The following is a 20537-nucleotide window of genomic DNA, read 5'->3' on the forward strand; positions in this document are numbered from 1 at the left end:
ACTTCAAAAATCATCAAAAATCAGCTTATTACACTTTAAATTTAATTCACAACTGCTACTAAATATTTTGGCCTCACCTGCATGCATCCCTTAAACCCCTGCTGGACAATGTCACGCTGGCCCTGAAGTCCACCAATGAAAAAACTCTTCAGTTTGAGTCCAGGAAGCTCATTTCCTATCTCTACTGACTTCTGTAAAACACACAAAAGCACCATATTAAGCAGGTTTTATACAAGAACTGCTTTGATTTGTTGAGCCGGTGTGCTGCAGAACTGACCTTGAACATGTCGTAGTCCAGAAGCACCTGTGCCATGTACTTTGTGTCCTTCCCATCTTTGCTGCTCCTCAGCTCCACGAGCAGGTGATGCCATTCCCCGTCATTCACTCGGACATCTGTGAAATCCAGCACGGCCACCTTCTGCTCTCCGAGAAGCACTTCAAACTGCACATACTTGTCTCTTATCTAAAAAAAAAATCATGGTATATAAACATATAGTTTAAAAACCAAAACATTGCATTAAAGAAACACTCCCTTTTTACATTTACATTTTTTTAACCCATTCAGCCAATCCCAGGTCTGACGGGAGCCCTTTTATCTTATCCTAGCATAGATCATTGAATCAGATTACACTATTAGCATCTTACTCCAAAAAGAAACTAACAAAAGATTTACATTTTTTTTTTATACATTCAGCCAGTCTCCAGGTCTGGCCGGAGCAATTTTAGCTTACCTTAGCATAAACCATTGAATCAAATTAGCCCATCAGCATCTTGCTTAAAATAAAAAAACTATCTAAAAAATTATCAAAAAAAAAAAAAAAAAAAAAAAAAATATATATATATATATATATATATATATATATATATATATATATTTTTTTTATGACTGTCCCTTTAAAATTATCAATTTATCAAAATAATGAATTATTTTACTTTTTTGAGCGAGATGCTAATGGTCTAATCCGATTTAATGATTTAATGATCTAAGCTAAGCTAAAAGGACTGAATGGATTCGTACATGGTTAAACTGAAATGTTTTACTCCAGGGGCCCCAAATGAGATTTCCAAAGGAGTAGAGTTTCTTTAAAGGCACAATATGTATATTTAATTGATAAATTACCTATGTAAAGCTTAACTCTTTAAAAATGACAGAATTATCAAAACTCTTTTTTAATGTTTTGATCAAGATGCTAACGATCTAACCCAATTCAATAACTGGTGCTAAGGTAAACTAAAATGATTTAATGGATTCAAATTTAGTAAAACTTTAGTAGTCTTTAACTCTTCGTGGCTCGTAAAATGAGCCAAAAAAAACACAGTTTTCTTTCCCTCTTAGGTCCCTCAGCTGAATGAATCCCGAGCCTGTTAATCTTCCCTCCTGGACCAATCCAGTGCAGTTCTGTAGATTTTAACTTCGATTGGCATCCCCTAGTGTTTGCGCTCTTTTGTTTTGATTGTGTTGTGCACTACTGATTTTTATTTCTTTAATATTTTCAGTTATGGTGTAATCTAAACTTATCACAAACAGGTCTAAACTCAACACATTTTAAAAAGAGTTTACAATTAGTTTTGAGGGGGGAACAGGTAACCAGGTCATGTAACATACAGTCTGCCAGTAGCTGAATAAGTATTTAGATAGGGAAGAAGATGAGTGCTGCCTTTTTTGCGTGTTTATTAATAAAGTAGTGTATTTAATAGTGTCATATATTACAAAGATTTGATTTAGATTTTTTGATGGTAAGCTTAAGAAGGTAAGCTTTTTGATTCCACTCTTGTTCCTTTCCCCCACTATTAAGCTATTTTTTATTTTCATTTTACTCTTTTATTTATTTATTTTTGCATAGTTAATAGCTGATACACGGCTGCTGTTTGTTGGCTTTACTAGTCTGACAATTGGATTAAATGAATGTCATCTTTTTGTTCATTTCTACTCACCCCTTTTATCCAGCAATAATATAATTTTCTAAATGTTGCATTTTCTCGCCTAGACACCTTATTAAATCGTAACACAATACAATTATCCCAAATGTTTAAAACTGGAAGTAGTGGACTATGGCATAATAAAGGTTCTGCTGCTTTCATGCGCCGTCATGCTTGTCTCTTTTCATTAATTGCTTCAACATCTTGTTTCACTTCACTGTTTTCAGTCTTACATAGCTTCAAACTACCATGATAAGTGTTGAATGCTTTACTTATCCATCAATTTGATTTCTGCACTCCCAAAATCAAGTCCCGTAGGAGGTAATGAAATCTACCACTCCCATAACTTCACATTTAGTCATACCGCTATCAAAATATTCCTTTGTTTGTTGTGAATACGAGCCATCTAGTGTCCAAAATTACCTACTGTACATGTATCCAAATTCATGTCAATTAAGAATATTTTTTCTGCCAATTGTTTCACTCACCAGAAGGTTGATTTGGGACGTGTCACCGGCATTGACCTGCATCAGGGTTGCTGTTTGGCTTGTTTGTCTGGTGCGAAACATCAGAGCAATGTACCAGGGCACAGCAATGGTCATGTCAGGATCATTCCATAACATCATGGCGTGACCGTCAAAATGCTGCCGTGAAGGCATGTCTGCAAGAAAGAAATGGTTTGTAAATGTCCAAATATATTAAATTGAGTGTGTTTTATGAAAAAAAAAAAAAAAAAAAAAAAAAAAAATATATATATATATATATATATATATATATATATATATATATATATATATATATATATAATAAAAAAAATATATATATATATATATATATATATATATATATATATATATATATATATATATATATATATATATATATATATATATATATATATATATATATATATTGTGAAATAGTAATCGTTTTGTTAGAATATCTGTGATGATAATGGTGGATTACTCTGTTTTTTTTTTTTTTTTTTTTGGTTTACTTGTGGCCATCGACATGATGCTATTTCAACCATAATATTTGATTTTAAAGGTATAACACATTTATTTCATATTAATATCGGATCTTAAGAATCTTAAAATCCTTTTAAAATGCTCTTTAGAATCAGGATTGCCTATCTCTAATTATAAATAAATAGCAATAACAAGCAGAAAGTCATAAATTGCAACTGCAATGCAAACTAAAAGCTCCCACCCAACCTGATCTTCCTGTATATCCTCCTATAAATAATATTAACATATGAAAAACACTGCTCTTGACTCTTGACTTTTTAGTTTTTTTTCCACTAGCACGTCCTTTGGCATAATATCTGGCCTCCATTTAAATGTACTGTGTAGACAAAATGATTAGCCTAACCATAGTCCTAACCCTAACCTTATTGTGAAATTTTTATAATTTTTTCAAATATTTGTAACAAAGCAAAGGTATTTTTCCAAACACATTTTAAACAATATATTTTACTCATTTTTAAAAGTGCATTTTAATAACAATACTTTTTGGTCAATTGTTTTTGTTTAATTCCTTAATCTGAATGGAAAATAGAAGACAGGGAAAATAAAACGGCAGTAAGCCAGAATAACAGAAGTGGATCGGATGCACAATTTTTTTTTTGACAATTTCATGTATAGTTTAATGATAGATTATTGTTTTAAAACGAATTCTATTTGATGTAATGTTATCTTAATTTTGAGGCATTTTAATTGGTAAATTACCTGTTACCTATAAACAAAAAAATCGAATGAAAGCGAATGGAGTGAAGTGTGTCACTGTATTAACTAATTTCTAATTAGTAATATCTTTTGTCTTTGCCATGATGACAGTACAGGATATTTTACTAGTTGTTTTGATACTAGTAATCAGTTTAAAGAATTAGCTATAGGTTTATTAAGTAAACTAGGCAACTTAAGCCTAATCAGGCAAGTCATTGGTCAAAAGTGGTTTCATCAGTATTTTGACAAGTACTGTATGTCATAACACCTATAACAGTTAATGGAGTGTAAAAGCCCTGAACAAGTTGAGATTCATCAGTGCTGTTCTCCCTTCTATCGTTTGATTGCAGCAGAAGCCTGATCACATGGAAGATTTACAGTAGAGTCTCGGAGTCAAGTGAGGTCTCGAGATGTCAGAAAGAGTGTGAAGAATCCCCACACAAGCATAATTAGGATTATTATACTTCTGAGACTAGAGAGAAGCGATAGAATTACGTTCAAGACTTAACAACAAGCGAGACTTGACATGTTTAAAAAAAAAAAGATTTTTCCAATTAAATAAATATATAAATAATTTAACTAAATAACTTAAGGTTTACCAACTTGAGGTACACCCCAATTAATTTGTGAAGACAAAAATGTAAAATATTTCTTATAAACAGGAATAATCAAGTTTATGGAAAATAATACATTTAGTTTAGTTTAGTTTAGTTTAGTTTAGTTTAGTTTAGTTTAGTTTATTTTAGTTTAGTTTAGTTTAGTTTAGTAATTTATTTATTTTTTTGGAAACTCTGGAAATTGGAAATTTTGCATTTAAATGTTTTTTTTTTTTTTTTATCCTAAGGTGACTACACTATTATTTTATGGTATAATTAGGCAGACTCAGATTTCACAATTCTGTGACTGTTGCTAAAAAAAAAAAAAAAGTCACAGTTTTGTGGAGCTTGTAATTTATTTATTTTTTTTCAATTTAGATTTCCAGCATATTTTGGTCAGCCAGGACCATGTTTAAATTCCCATCATGCCACAGAGCCACATCTGCATAGTTTTACATTATAACATTATAGAATACGCATATAGAATGTGTGCCGCTAGTCATAGATTCTCATCCTGTGTGTAATCTGTTAAACTTCTAAATATAAATTGCATTTATCCATCTGGTGTTACAAACATACGTCTTTTCTATATATACATAAGACTTAGCATTTATTTTCAAACATACTGTAAGATTGAAAATTGACTAAAACCAAATACGGTGTCTTCTGATTATTTAATATTTAAGGCTACTTGAAACATCAGACGTTTATTGGCCATCAGATTTGTTGTTGATAGAACAAAAAGCAGCTCAGTTTAACTTGGTTGTTCAAAACTTTAGCTAATATGCATATTAGGCATGGGCCGATATGACATTCTGACGGTATAATAACCTAAGATACATTATCACGGTATTGTGATTACTGCTCTAAAATATGTTCTTTTTTTTAATTGTCTGGGTAAAAACAACAGTTTTTTCTCCTATAGAACAGAATATGTTTTAGTTTAAGAAACAGTTTAAATATTTTGGAACAGTAAACATGCGCCATTGAAATAAAGTATTTTTAATTTGCTGTAAATTCAAAATACGGTAAAAAAAAATTAGCGCAAAACATGACCAATCAATAAAAAGGGATTTTTCTGCTTTGAGTAAGATGGCACAGAAGCAAGAAACTGGCAGCTACAAAATGTGTTGAAATGAACTTATGTTTTTAAAAATACTTTATACTCTTGGTTTAATTAATAAAAATAAATAAATATAATAAGTAAATAAAACTCAATTTGTGTCTGTGCATCACTTGATGATGTGCGGTTAGAAGGCAAAAAACTGAATTAAGCAGTTGTTAAAAAAGAAAGAAAGAAACAAACAAAAAATCATACATATACCATAGGAACAGTATGACAGAAAACTTTGGCGGTTTTAAAACCTTGACTTTTTCAAACTGCGGTAAACCTTGAAACCGCTTATCGTCCTATACGCCTAATGAATGTAAAGGAATTATATATCCATAGTAGTATATCATAACGGGATTCAAATGCTTAATTATTATAATGAACAAATGTTGCGTAGTTTTAATTAAGGTGGTCAAAAGAGTAGAATGCATCAAGGCCTACCAAACCCATTACACAAGTAAATATGCCATATGTAATGTATTTCAGCAAGATTAATCTAATGCTATTGTTGAGGAGAATGTTTTCACAGTTTTCTTTATTTTTAATCACTTAGTATCAAATATGTTAAAGCAGTTTTTATTGAGATGTTAACACTTTATTTCTGCTGCAAATGTTTGTCATTTTAGTTGCAGAAAATCACGTGTTATTGATTTATTTTATCGTGTAAAATCCTGGAGGTACTGACTAGAGGGTCTAACATTTTCACATTTTACAAATTAATAAAAATATAACACGAAATATACACTCCAAAAAACATTGTTGAACCCTTTACAAACTAATTATTTAAAATCAGCTAAAACAATTCAATTCTTAATTTATTATTTTTACTTAATTGTTTTATGTTCAATCCACCTAAAGTTGTAAAATCAATAAAGTTAGAATAACATGAAGGAATTGTGTGGAAACCAGCATTTTTACACACTGTAAATCCGCACAATTCCTTTATGTTGTCCAAACAAAAATTAAGTTAACTTAATTGTTTTTTCCAAAATTAAGGTTAACCAATAAAAACCAATAAAACAATTAAGTTGTCCCCCAAAAAACCGAAGAATTATGTTGCTTTAGCTCATTTTAAATAGGTAGTTTGAACAAGCACCAAAAATATATAATCTCTATTAAATAAATGTCACATTCCAGAATTTTGAAGATGCGTAATGAACTCGTGCGCATAAGTCCCGATGACACAGACTGAAATTTGAGTTTTTCGCCAAGGAACTGCCAGCCATCGCAGACTGAATTACGTGCTTTACTAGCGATGGACACTCTATCTGTGCTGTGGCACAAGTGTAAAGGTGATAATATCTAAATGATGCTTTTGCTCGCTCTGGAATCAAGCCATTAGCTCTAAAACAGCGCTAGTATCCTGTAACGAAGAACATGAAAGCCTCCAAAACAGGGCTACTCCAGGCATCCGTTTAATAAAAATAACACCCTTTTCCTGGCAGGCATGTGTCTCTGCCAGAATATAAAACTAGAGAAGGTTGTTTCAGTCAACACGCTTGTCTGTTGGATGATGACATGACTTGAACATCCCAGCTTTATAATGAAGCGCTGCCCCGACAGGCCTGTGACCAATGTGATTCACACTATCTCCATTACAGAAGGTCCGATCGTCACCAAAAAACAGCCACTGGGGATGTGAGACACACTATCATTTGGGTTGTTCAAACACATGCAATCACACCCTCAATTTATCATATGTAAAGTCCTGTTAAGGCTGTATCAGTATATTGACTGACAGAAATGGCTAATTTTATTGGCCTGTAAACTGTGACAAACATATGTTTCCGTTCTGCAAGAGTACTGGTTTTATAAAGAGGTAGTTCAGCCCAAAATGAAAAGTCTGTCATGATTTACTCACCCGTTATTTGTATATAAATCTGTATTTTGCTAAATAACATAAGAAGATACTTTGAAAAATGGTGGAAATCTGTAAACATTGACTTTCATTGATTTTCCTACTATGGAAGTCAATGGTTACAGGTTTTCTCCTTTTGTGTTTGACAAAAGAAAGAAATTCATAAAGGTTTGGAACTCTTGAGGGAGAGTAAATAGTACATTTTAATTTTTGAGCTATCGCTTTAAACGCACCAAACATTGAAGTAAGAACGGAAAATGCTGTGCTTCCTGTAATGGTTGAGTAAACCTGGCAACACTTTACAGTAATCTAGACTGACAAGTACTTTAAACCTGACAATTAAACTTGCAAAAACCTAATGAGTTGTCTATCTAGATCATTTTCAGGTGTCTCAGGGTTTGATATGAAGGCTTTTTCCAAAAAAAGTCTCTTAAGAAAGTAGTATAGCTTAAAGAGACAGTTCACGCAAAACTGAATTTTTGTAATTATTTACTAAGCATTATTTACAACCTGTTTGACTTCTGTAAACGGAAAAGAAGATATTTTGAAGACTGTTGAATAAGTATAACCATTGACTTCCATAGTATGTGTTTTTTATTCCTTTTTCTTCAAACTATCTTCTTTAGTGTTAAACAGAATAAAGAAACTCATAAAAGTCCCAGAAAGTTGAAAAGTTGTTTCAAGAGGACAGATCACCCAAAAATGATAATTTCCTCCCCATAACCTCTCCCTAAAGTGGTTGTATATTTTTTATGAATATCTTTCTTCTTTTGAACTCAAAACAAGATATTCTGAAAAATGTTGGGAAAAAGCAGTCATTAACATTCACAGTATGAACTGTTCATTTCCCTGACATTCTTTACTATATATTAATTTGTTTCTTATGCTGGAGTTATCTCTTATTTGTTTATTAAAAGCTTTCTCTATGCAACAATAACTTGATGTCAATGTTATTTTGTTATGGTTGTCAGACACCCCAAACATAATCCAATACCAATATATTTTAAAAACTGGACCATTTCAAACAGTATTTGTGTGTAATAAATGTTTTGTTTTGTTATGTTAGCTTAGCATCATGCTAGTGCAAAATGAGGTGAGCAAAAATGCTGATAAGTATGTAAATATATTTACATTTCATAAAGAGAAGTATTAATATTAAAACTGTTTGACTAATATAAAAGCAGGGTTTTGTGCAGGGTGTGAAACTGCTGCCTACACACAGTTTCATATCAGTCACTTATTAGTTTACACTCTGGTTAGGATGCTGCCTTTGAAGGTGAATGATATATAGGAAGTAGAGAATGAGCAAAATTGCCATCTGAGGGTTTGTCGCTTGTATAATCTGAACCTAAATCTAAACTTCTGGTCTCATTTATCGCAAAAAAAAAAAAAAAAAAAAAAAAAAAACCAGAAGATATTATTGATCTTCTAAACTTTTTGCATTATTGTACAGTCATGAGGCATTAAGCAAAAATGTAATATTATAATAAGTGTTGGCTAAGTTACTTTAAAAAACAAATTACTTTTTTTTAATCACTGTCTAAAAAGTAATTCAAATACTCAATATGTAATTGAATTACTTGACACAATATTACAAAAAAATCTCAAAATAAATATCAACGTATAGACAATGAAACTTTTAATTTGAGTCAAATATGGCCCTTAATTATTTTTAATTAAATCACTTTTTTATTTTAATACAAAAATTTAAATAAATAAAAAATAAGTATTAAAAATTTTTTTATTTTAATACAATAATTTTATATTTTACTGTTTAACTTCCATGTGCAAGCGAGTGTAACAAACGTGTTTTGTGACCACTTAAGCTGTATGGATTTGCCAGTTAAATGAATATTTTTGCTGCAAACATGCATTCACAATGGTATGAACCAATATAGGGGTGGTCAAATATATAATATATTTTTACGTTATTTATAACTTTAATTAGTATTATTAAAGATACAGATCAGAGCAAACTATTTGTCAACTATTTAAGGGCTGACCCCCCGATATATCATGTTTTGATGTTCTTCAGGGTGGGATCAAGCATTATTTAGATCAATAATAAATAAAGTAATACCACATATATATATATATATATATATATATATATATATATATATATATATATATATATATATATATATATATATATATATATATATATATATATATGCATGTGCAGTTAGCTTGATAAATGTACCCTCAAGTAGCTGAAAATACATTTATAAACGTATAAAAAACTACAGCATTTTAGGCAAGTATATTAAAAGTAACAGCAATTAAATGACCTACATAAAAATAAATAGTAATCCATTCCTTTTTTTTTTCAGCAGAAAAGTAATCTAGTTACTTTATAACTAATTACACCCAAACTACTGCCAACTTTGCTAGCACACTGCTGAAAGTCTGTGGAGAGCATATCCGTAAGGTCAATAAAGAGCAGAAAATCAGATCCTGACCTGCGCTTATCGTGTGTAGACATTTCACTTTCAGGAAACGCGGCCGCATTAACACCACCGCCTGCTTCCTTGAAGCTCACGAGCAATCAACAGCCAGTTCAAAATAACAAATGCATACACATTCATGCGCACATACAATGCCAAACACTCACCCTGATCACAGTTCTTGCCGCCTCGACCTTCGGGACACTCGCAGAAGTGCGTGTTCCACTTATTCTCACACTGAGCTCCGTGCTGACACAAACCCTCGTAGCAGAAGTTCTTTTTTGCAGGACAGCCTGAAAATACATCATATATACATGAAACCTAGTGAATTTGTAAAATTGACTATCTTTTCATTATGTTCGGGGCTCTTTTTGCATTATATGGACTTCCATTATAACCACATTTATTGACTGGGACACCATCATACCAAATAATCATGCCTTCGAAATTGTTGTTGGTTTTCCCTGTTAGGAGGAGGCAGCATTTGTCATGTTTACTGTTGATCAGCAGTTGGCACCATTACCCTGTAGATAGTCATGTGCAAAAGGGTTCTCAGGAGTAAAACAGTGCATAAATACAGTTACTATGTTTACCATGTTCTAAGAGTTGCTTATTTTTGATTTTCTCAAACATTTCAAGGTAGGTGTGCACTCTTACACTCTCTTACACTCACACTATAATGCTTATAAAACCCAGAAAATACGCTTTATTTAGCACTGTAACTGCTGATCAACAGTAAAATGATAAAGTGTACCTCCAAACCACCAACAATCAAGAATGCACGACTATATAGTGTCACTGCTTTGAAAAAAAAAGTCATTATAATGAAAGTAAAAAGAGCAAAAACAACCACTAGAATACAATTTACCCTGAGTGTATTGTTGAGTTTTTAAAAATTCCAAAGCATTTTCACAAAATCTGTGTCATAAACAATTAGTCTATTTGCTGAAACACTGTGAAAGCTGTGGCCAAAGCCTCAAAATCAGAATACAAGAGTTAAGGAATTACAACTATTCGAAAGTTGATCAGCAAGCAATGTAATGATTTGTGGCTAACCTTCGGTAGTGCCATTGTTGGCAATGTAACTGGCCATGTCAACTGATTTACTGTCAATTGTCAGGTTTCTCATGCAACCCACGAAGTCCCGGTTCCGTATGGGGAAATCCTCCGGAAGATTTGGAACACCGCCAAGTAAAAGTGGTCCAGTGAGATCCAAAGACCTGAAGAGAGATGAAACACTTAAATATCCACCATAGTACACTGCAAAAAAAAAAGCTTTTCTTACTTTTTGTCTTTTTTGTAGTCCCAATTTCTACAAGTTCTTAAATCAAGAAGTGTTTTTAGACAAGCAAAAATATTGTCTTGTCTTTAAAAAATAATATGCCACAATTAGGAGAGTTTTTCCTTAAAACAAACAAAATAATCAACCAATTGGGTAAGCAAAATTATAATTGTTTTTTCTTTTGACATATGATTATTTTGTTTACCTCATTGGGTGATTTATTGATATATTATATAATAAAACAGGTCATTTCTTAAAGTTTTTGCAGTACAAATAAATTATAAACAGGTACACAGTTTTTACATACTGTAGAAACATATGAGTAAATGAACAGTTTTCTGTATTTTGTGATTCATGCCTTTGGTCAGCTTGCATTATAATTGCATTAGGACCTTGATCTTTCCTCTAACAATTTTGGACGTTGAAAAGATTGAAAAAAATTATAAGTTTATTATAGTTTGAAGTGATATATTATCTGGGTTGGTGTTGTAAATGACGCAACTACTTAATTCTCTTATTTTGCATACTTAAATTTCAATATCTTATTTCTCACTGCTGTTTCAAACTGCTAAAATATAAAAGAAAATAAAAAACTTTGTTAAACTGCAGAGTTGGATTTTCAACATTAAAACCCAATAGAGAAGAGATCAAAGACCCGTAATGCAATTGATTACATTAATATCTGAAAGACACCAGTGGTTTACAAAATAATTTATTAATGGATACTTTTTTACAGTGCACATCTATTAGAGTAATCACAGTGTGCAACATTTTTTACTTTTGAAAACAGCAAATATGTGATATATGAATAATATAATTTTTAAAATATCTTAATATACATCTTAATGGTATTTATGCGATTACAAACCTAATCTCCATACAATAAATATCCAATATTTTAAATATTATTGCATTTTTTCATCTGATGGTTTCTTGTTTTGTTAGCTTGTTTATTCATTCATTTATACACAATATTTATTTTTGAAATGGCAAGCCAGTATTCAATGTCAAATGATCCTTCCTTCTGAAATCATTACAATATACTGACCATTAGCATGTATTGAAATAGTAGCATTGTTAATAAGTTTATTGTACGTTATGACAATTAAATTAAATTGACAATTAAATAATACTTTTTTTATAAAAAATCCTTCAACAGCAAATGTTTTAATTGTGTGTTTCAATGGTTAGTGATATTTATTTCACCAACAACATGTATTTCCAATACTTTCTACTTATATATGACATTAAGTTTAATATATATATATATATATATATATATATATATATATATATATATATATATATATATATATATATATATATATATATATATATATATATATATATATATACAAACACGTAAATGTTAAATTGCTAAATATTTATTCAATTTTCAAATAACTGCTTTCTTATTGTAGATTTAAATGAAATTATTACTCCAGTCATTAATGCTTTTATTGCTATTACATTAATAATATTAATAATGAAAATAATAATTAATTTTAATTTAATATTTAAAATCACTGGAATAAAAGATTAAATTAAATTATAAATTACTCTAAAACTTATATTGCAATAACATTCACAATTTGAACTGTATTTTTGATTAAATAAATGCAGCCTTGGTGAGAAGGATAAGCTTATTTTAAAACATTTAAAAGACCTATTGACCCAAAACGTTTGACTGGTAGTGTATATATAAGTTTTAAACAGTATTGTCTATTAAAAGATCCTGCAAATGATTATTAGAATTTGGTCATGACACCATTTTATGCCAAAGAAAAGATTGCAAACACTTTAATTTAATTACCAGGTCTCACTATTAATTATGCCAATTATTAAGGGAACACTCCACCTTTTCGGAAATAGGCTCATTAGGATTAGACCGTGAGCATTTCACTCAAAAAAACAAAAAAAAAAAAAAAAAAAAAAGATCAAAGGAAAATGAAAAGTTGCTAGGTCAATTTTTTTGAGTAAGATGCTATTGGTCTGATCCAATGACTGTAAAAAATATGGACGACGCGACAGCCCTTTTTCCCATTGAACGCCTTGAGGGCAAAACGCCTGCTTGACGGGCACAAACTGTCGCAAAAGACTGCTGAAATTGGAGCCAGACATGCGCAGAAGGATTGTTTAATGGAGCCAGAGGAGGAGCCGCGAAAATGAGCAGAGTCGAGCTTCCAATCAAACGCTTTATGTAAAATCAACTACGCCCCCCGAACTTCTCAGCATGCGTTTGCTGTCATATCAACACAAATGGATGTAATAACGTTAACAAATATGAGGGTTTTATATATTCAATCGCGCCAGCTCCAGGCCGCAGCGCATAACTTACTCGCGGCGTCGCGGGCTGATTCCGGCTCGCATGCGGCAGCACCGGCTCGCTCGGCCGCCGCATCTGGCTCGATTGACTCGGACTGGAATCGGGCAGTGAGTCCAGGCATCCGGAGTAGGTCCAGCAGAGGTAACATTAGTCAGTCTGAGCTCTAAGAGATAAGTCTCCGGCAGGCGAGGATCTAGCCGGAACTGTGTTTTGCTATCTGGGTGGCTAGGCGTGTATCAGCAAACTAATAAAGCCCGAAAAAAGCCCTGAACTTAGCGAATAAACAGTGTTCCACCAGGATCATGTATGTCAGACACTATAGTTTACTGCTGAACTCATTTTGTCATGGTAAAATAACACAGAAATCGAATAATAACATTTCAGTCTACTTCAGTCTCCTGCCGAAGCTCAGACGCCGCGCTTTGAGAAACTGTCAATCACAGCTGTCAACCACGATGACACGCCCAGCATTAAATTACTGCTAAAAACAAACTGTTTACAAAAATGAAGATCTGCACCTATTTCAGCACAATAACCAGTGCCTTAATCGACCAGAACTATCTTTCGGGACATTTTATTGCAAGTGTAATTTTTTTTTTTATTTGGGCTCAAGTCTCCTTCATTAACACGGAGGAGGCGGGCTTTATGACTTGTACTGCAGCCAGCCCCCAGGGGGCGATCTAACGGCCGAAACCTTCACTCAAACGTAGGCTTGCGGCACACTTGGTCTGATCTGATTCAATAACCTTTGCTAAGCTAAGCTAAAAGTGCTCCTGACAGAACTTTAGCTAGTCTGAATGAATTAAAGAATGAATTCAACACTAGGTGACTTTAAAATTTGCCTATTTAAAAAAAGTGGAAAGTGGCTTTAAAATTTTGGCTGTTTATTAATACTTATAAAGTACATCTTCTGCATGATCTACATCCCTAATACCTAAACTCAACTACTACCTAAATAACTATTAATAAGCAGCAAATTAGGAGCGCTGAGGCAAAATTCAATGATTAATCTGAGTGACCAAATGTTTTCTAATAGAGAAACCAGACGGGTGAAAGGGGGCGTGACCTTCCCCAGCCAACCTGTCAATCACTGTCTACAATCTCCATGACAACAGAGCAATAGCGACTGGAATGTTGCCATGCGGTATATAAAACAGGTCTGTGCTTATCAAACTGGAGCGACGGGTTAAACCTTCACATTTATCTACTGTTTTTTTTTCTTTGATGTGTTTTAATGCGAAGCTCTGTTCCAGCACGCAACATTATCTGACGCTTCAATTTCCATCTAAAGGATGAGTAGATCTTTCACAAATGAGCTATATGTGGATGTATGTCCTGAGGGAATGTGAAGTGTAATTACAAATAATTGCAGAAGACTAATTTTCAAGAGGATGATGAGCTCTTGTTTGGTTTATACAGAAAAAGATGAAGATAACTCACTTCTTCTGGCCGGTTTGGGTGCCCTGGGCAGCACATGAGTAATTGCCGATCTGAGTGCCAAAGCGCACTGCCATGGCAATGTCACAGTCATCTACAGCAACCACTGCCACCTTTTCACCTGACGGACCTTGAGGCAACCCCAAATGACTGATCTTGGGCTGGAAAGAGGAGAAATGAGAAAATAGATTACAAATCAACAAACATCTATATCATGTAAACTGAGTTTTAAAACATATTTATTTTACATTCTCTTTTTCAAAAAATATGTGGACTTTACTTTAATGAAAGTGTATTTGTAATGTGCTTAAGATCCTGAAAGTAACATTTAAGATTTTTTTTCATGCAAAAAATAAATAAATAAATACATTTAGTCATTTAGCAAATGTATTTGTTCAAAGCAACTTACACTTGAGGAGGCATTCAGTGATTCAACAAGAAAGGCAATACAGAAGAAGTGCTATTTACATTAAATACATATATTAAAATACTATATAATTTTAAATACTATATAAAGCAAGCTTAAAAGTTCAGTAGGTGATTCAGACACATTTTTGTTGTGCTGGTTGAAAGTCTCTTCACATTCCAATAGTTATGATTAAAGTAAATGATCGAACCCTATCTATCTGCATCTTTATATTCTAGGTGAGGCAAAAAAAATAAAATCTGGTCATCCAATTAAAGATAATTGGTCTGACATTTCCCAGAATTCTGATAAGTAGCCCAAACTGTCTGTCAACAAAAGTAAATTTGCAAAAGTAAAACTGCGCATCTCTTCACGCATATCTGCCATTTCTGTGCTTGCTGCACATTCATGTGCACACGTCACAATCATAGCATATGTGCATTTAAAAGTTAGCGTAGCATCGCGGTAAAATCAAATGCTGAATCAAAACTTTTTCAAATCCTGAATCAATATTGAGGTTAGTTTTACATGCTAGAGGAAGGACGACACCATGGCAGAAGTATTTCTTATAGACAGGTAATGTTCTGTTTTCAAACTATTTGAGTCACGCAACGCTGATATAGATTATGGTGTATTATGAATGGCTAATATGCACAGAAGTGTTTTTCAGCCACTCAAATGTCCCGGTGAAAGATTGATGTGACCAATTTCATGAGGTGCCTTTTACAGCATCGACAATGTAAATTTTTATTTTGTTTAACAACAAAACATCAGTAAAAAGCGCTGTTCAGCCTAGCCTGCTTTACTGAGGTCAAGTTAGTTTTATATTCATATCACATTGGTTCATTTTTGAACAATGACAACCTTTACTTTGAATATTCGGTCTGAAACAGCATGTAAGTATGGCTTAGTAATAAGTGTAATTCCTGCAAGCCGCCGGCCAACCACTAACTAAATCTCTAGCCGGTGAATGACATGAACTAGTGTTATTTCTATCTAGTATGCGTGTTTGTGTTTCAGGAGGCATGGCTTTGGACGGCAGGCGAGGGACTTTGTTTCAAAGATATTCTGCTAACCAGTTAGCATTTTGACAGATCACCTACAGATCACCTTTAATATATAAATCTGTCTTAGTCAACTTTTAACATTAAAATAAAAAACTCTGGCTTCCACAAAATTCCTTTATGTTGTTCAAACATAAATGGATTAAGTTAACTTTTTAAAAAACAATTGAGTGACTTTTTTTTTTTTTTTTTTAATGTGAAGTGATCCAAATTTGGTGCATTTCGGATGCTAAAACAAAGTGTGCCCCATAATTTGGGGGCTTTGAACAAAAAAGCTCTTTCTCCAATAAACTTAAGTTTGCATGGAGGCTAATAGAGTTGCAGAGAACATAAATAAAGAGGAATGATCTAGGAGGAGTTTATACATTTCAAAGAGAGCAAAGCTACTCAGAAGTACTGTAAATTCCATCGAATCATGCATCCATTTCTGATTATGACAGTTAAGTTTGAGAGCATGAAACACTTGTGTTAATCACACAAAAAATGCTGGGTTTCACACCACTTCTTCATGTTGTCCCAACCCAAATCGGTTTAAATTATAGATTTTTTTCCAATTTAGGTGGATTGAACCTAAAATAATTAAGCTGTCCCTTAAAAAAACTTAAGAATTTTGTTGTTTCAACTCATTTTAAAAAAGTAGCTTAAACAAGCAGCAAAATGTTTTTTGAGTGTATATTAATTTGGCTGTCATAAGTATATGTTCTAAATGTAAAGATGATTTTTTTTGTGCGGATGTTTCCAGAATGCAGTTCAGACATGCATGACTGTAGCGTATAGGCTGAGATATAAGAGATGTTTACAGGAGATATATCTGTAAAGTGTGTCCGGGCTTTGAACACCTGGCCCACCTGTCTGACTGAAATGCAGAACAAGAAAGTGACAGTAGGAAAGAAAAGCCAGCGTCGTGTGTAAGAGTTCACTCCCAGAATGACACACTTTCCACTGCACATCGGCGCTATCTAAACTAACACTGCCACTCCTGCAGAAATTACTATTTCCTACTTTCCATTAGGTGCTGTCTAAACAATGGCACAATTTGGACTGATTTATAGTAAGAGAAAATTAAAAAGAGAAAAATTGTATTTGTCAAAATATAAAAAGCAAGAAAACGTTATATCATTAAAATATTATTACTATTTATGCATCATTATATTCACATTTATTCAATAATTAATTTTCTTTTCAACTCAGTCCCTTTATTAATCAGGGTTGCCAGAGTGGAATAAACCGCCAACTTATCCAGCATAGTTATACGCAGTGGATATCCTTCCAGCTGCAACCAGTTCTGGTAAACACCCATACACTCTTGCATTCACACCCACACATACACTACAGCCAATTTAGTTTAGTCAGTTCACTTATTGCACATGTCTTTGGACTGTGGGGGAAACAGGAGGACCCACACCAATACGGAGAGAACATGCTAACTACACAGAAATGCCAACTGACCCAGTCGGAACTTGAACCAGCAACAAAGGATTAAATATGAAAACTAAATTATAGTTTAAAAAAATATATAAATTTCAATTTCGAAAAGAACAGTTTTGTTTAGGTTCATTTCCAACCATTTTTGTCAAATTATAAACAATTTGATATATTTTTAATTATTATTACTATATATTTATTATTATATTACATTTTAAATTAATACAATTCTAACTAGAGTACATTTAGCAAAACAAAGCATTCATTGTAGATTTTCAAAATATATATGTCATAGATCATGTCAACCTCGAAAAAATATGACACAATAGTGGTGTAACATTGTGACATACTATTTGCAAGCAATCATTAGTAGACAGATTAAATAAACTTCTAATCATGGACCAATAGATTAAATGCATGTACTTATACACAACAATATTTATACATAAACAAAACTCCTTTCCCATTTGATTTGTCTCCATCTACCATCTGTCTATCTCTCCTCAGTTTCTCATGGAACTGCGATGGATAAATAGAATAGTAACTATGAAAAGGTGAGATCTCAGACACAAACCCCAACAGATGACCAGAGTAGATAAAAACAGCTTCAAAGCAACAGCAAAAAAAAAAAAAAAAAAAAGACTAGACTGGCAAAAAAAGACACTGGTTAGGTGTATTTTGCTTTCATTTGGCCTGTTTCCAGCAGGATATGAGGGTGTGTGCTATTATTCAGATAGATATCTCAGCTCATGCGGGTCACTTGAACAAGCTCACTTACTATAATTGAAGAGTTCAGATGCAAAAGTCTGTAGGTGCCTTCTGACTTTTATTTCTAAAATTGGTAATTTTCTATTTTTTTCTAATTTTCTAAGTTCTATTTTTACGTTCTGTTGTTTTATTTTAAAGGCAACAAAAAGAACTTATTAATTGCCAAAAAAGTTAAATTACTAAACTTACACACAAGAGCCTAAGAAAAAAAAAGTATTATTTTAAAAGAAAATTCAGACGTGACTTAGAGGCTTTACTATTTGCACTCTTCAATTGTTTTTTTTTTTTCTGTAAATAATATATATTTAAATGTTACATTTAGAATTATACATTAATATCATATATATATATATATATATATATATATATATATATATATATATATATATATATATATATATATATATATATATATGAGCAATATCACACGAGTAGCAATGCGATATGGCTGTATATCGGCACTGGTGGGAGGCGTGCGTTGGCACAAGGCCGCAGGCCGAGTGCCTTAGTGCTCCCACCAGTGCCGATATCCAGCCATATCACACTGCTACAAGTGTGATATTGCATTTATACAACAGTTTGATGGCATAATTGTGTATATAAAAACAAAATCAAACATGGAGAGTCTCAAAAACCCTTTTGTATGAGGAACAACTTTTTTCCGGATTCAAAATTTATAAGCTTCATAAGCTGAAAGTTAAACAGTTTAGCGTGCATCTTTTAAACTTTAGATCTGTAGTGTCTGCTTTTTGCTGGCTGTATGTGAAAGGGTATGAAAAGGGTAAAGAGGCTGTAGGAGTTCTGATATTGCAGAATATTGCACGGCTATCAGCCAATCAGATTTGAGAACCAGACAGAACTGTTGTATAAATAAATAAATAAATAAATAAATATTTATAAACTTTATTTTTATTCATGAAATATAAAACCAAAACAAAGACATGTCTATTTTTCATGCAGCCAGTCTGTTTTAAACTATGCACTGGTTTGAAAATATTAAAAGCCACTATATTTAGTAAAGAGTTAACAACAATCTAGTATCACCTGACTTCAAGCACAATATCCATGCCTTGTACTGTTCAGCACAAACACGGTCAACAACAGACCAGGTCAAAAATTTATTTCTCCATGTTTCCTTTGATTTAGGAGCTGAGCTTCACGCTGCTTGATTTCAGCAACCCATTCATCTGACTTCTCAATCAGTGGAGTAGAATAAAAACACTCCAGCTGCCAGAAGCTGCTGGAAAACACAGTTTTTGTTTTAAGCCACGATCCGAAAAATCACAAGAAGCAGCGATAAGACACAGTTCACGATTTGTTGAATGAGACCGAACACCTGAAACATGACTTCAAAATAAACATGACTTCTAATTTGGGAATGCATCTCTTAGTTCATTTTAAATTTGCTTCATATTCCAAAAATATATTTTTTCCCATTAAAATTATTATTTTTTTTTTTTGCTGACATCATCAGAACCATGCAAATATTAGATAACACTCACAAATTTTCCAATGGCTGCTTAAAGCTTGATTTAGGTGCTGTTATTTTTGTTTTAAAACAAAACTTTTTTATTTCAATTGTTGTAAAAAATATATATATCCATCCATACTACACTTAAAAGAAGTTTGCTTGCTCAAATTACTTGTTTAACAACTCTTGTTGTTTTATTGAACAATTCATTTGTTTTATTTTCACTCCACTTACATTTGTAAGATTAAACTGACTTGCTTGTTTTGTGTTGTGACGACATGAATGAATTATGTAGGTTTAACCTGGGTTTTTGACTTGTAGAAGAGTAGCACTTATGCGATTTGGGTCTTGACAGCTTTATTAACAACATTTTTCAAATTATTTATTAATAACAATCTTCGAATCTTAGCATATTTCTTTCTTTCTTTAGGCTAGTGTTTAAAGCACCCCACCACCCTCCATCCCCTTAGCCAATATTAGCATTGATTGGGGAGGTTATTTTGTTTCCCAATGCATGAATCTACTAAATATGCATGGCCCATAACACCTTGCCCTGGATACTTGATATTAAGAACACATGCAGGATCTTTCATGCGTTCTTCATTTTTGCAGTCTTGAGTTTTAGATCTGAACTTTGCTGAACAAGGATGCAAGAACACAAAGATGCAAGAACACTTAAGAACGCCTACTGAGAAACAGCGC

At 32.6% G+C, this 20537-nt stretch overlaps 1 protein-coding gene across 8 annotated transcripts in view; it reads right to left on the reverse strand.

The window, feature by feature from the left end:
- The window catches only part of celsr1a (cadherin EGF LAG seven-pass G-type receptor 1a), a 141605-nt gene that overhangs the window by 30896 nt on the left and 90172 nt on the right, over positions 1 to 20537 (reverse strand). For all 8 annotated transcript variants that reach the window (XM_087248314.2, XM_087248315.2, XM_087248312.2 and 5 more), the window contains 6 exons: positions 14705 to 14862; positions 10713 to 10876; positions 9824 to 9949; positions 2409 to 2581; positions 278 to 463; positions 78 to 191 (listed from right to left, as the gene is read on the reverse strand). In XM_087248314.2, the coding sequence (XP_087104440.2) occupies positions 78 to 191; positions 278 to 463; positions 2409 to 2581; positions 9824 to 9949; positions 10713 to 10876; positions 14705 to 14862 (921 nt within the window). The remainder of the gene's footprint in view (positions 1 to 77; positions 192 to 277; positions 464 to 2408; positions 2582 to 9823; positions 9950 to 10712; positions 10877 to 14704; positions 14863 to 20537) is intronic.

Source organism: Danio rerio, chromosome 4 (genome assembly GCF_052040795.2).
Source record: "Danio rerio strain M-AB ecotype USA chromosome 4, GRCz13ab, whole genome shotgun sequence".
NCBI lineage: Eukaryota > Metazoa > Chordata > Actinopteri > Cypriniformes > Danionidae > Danio > Danio rerio.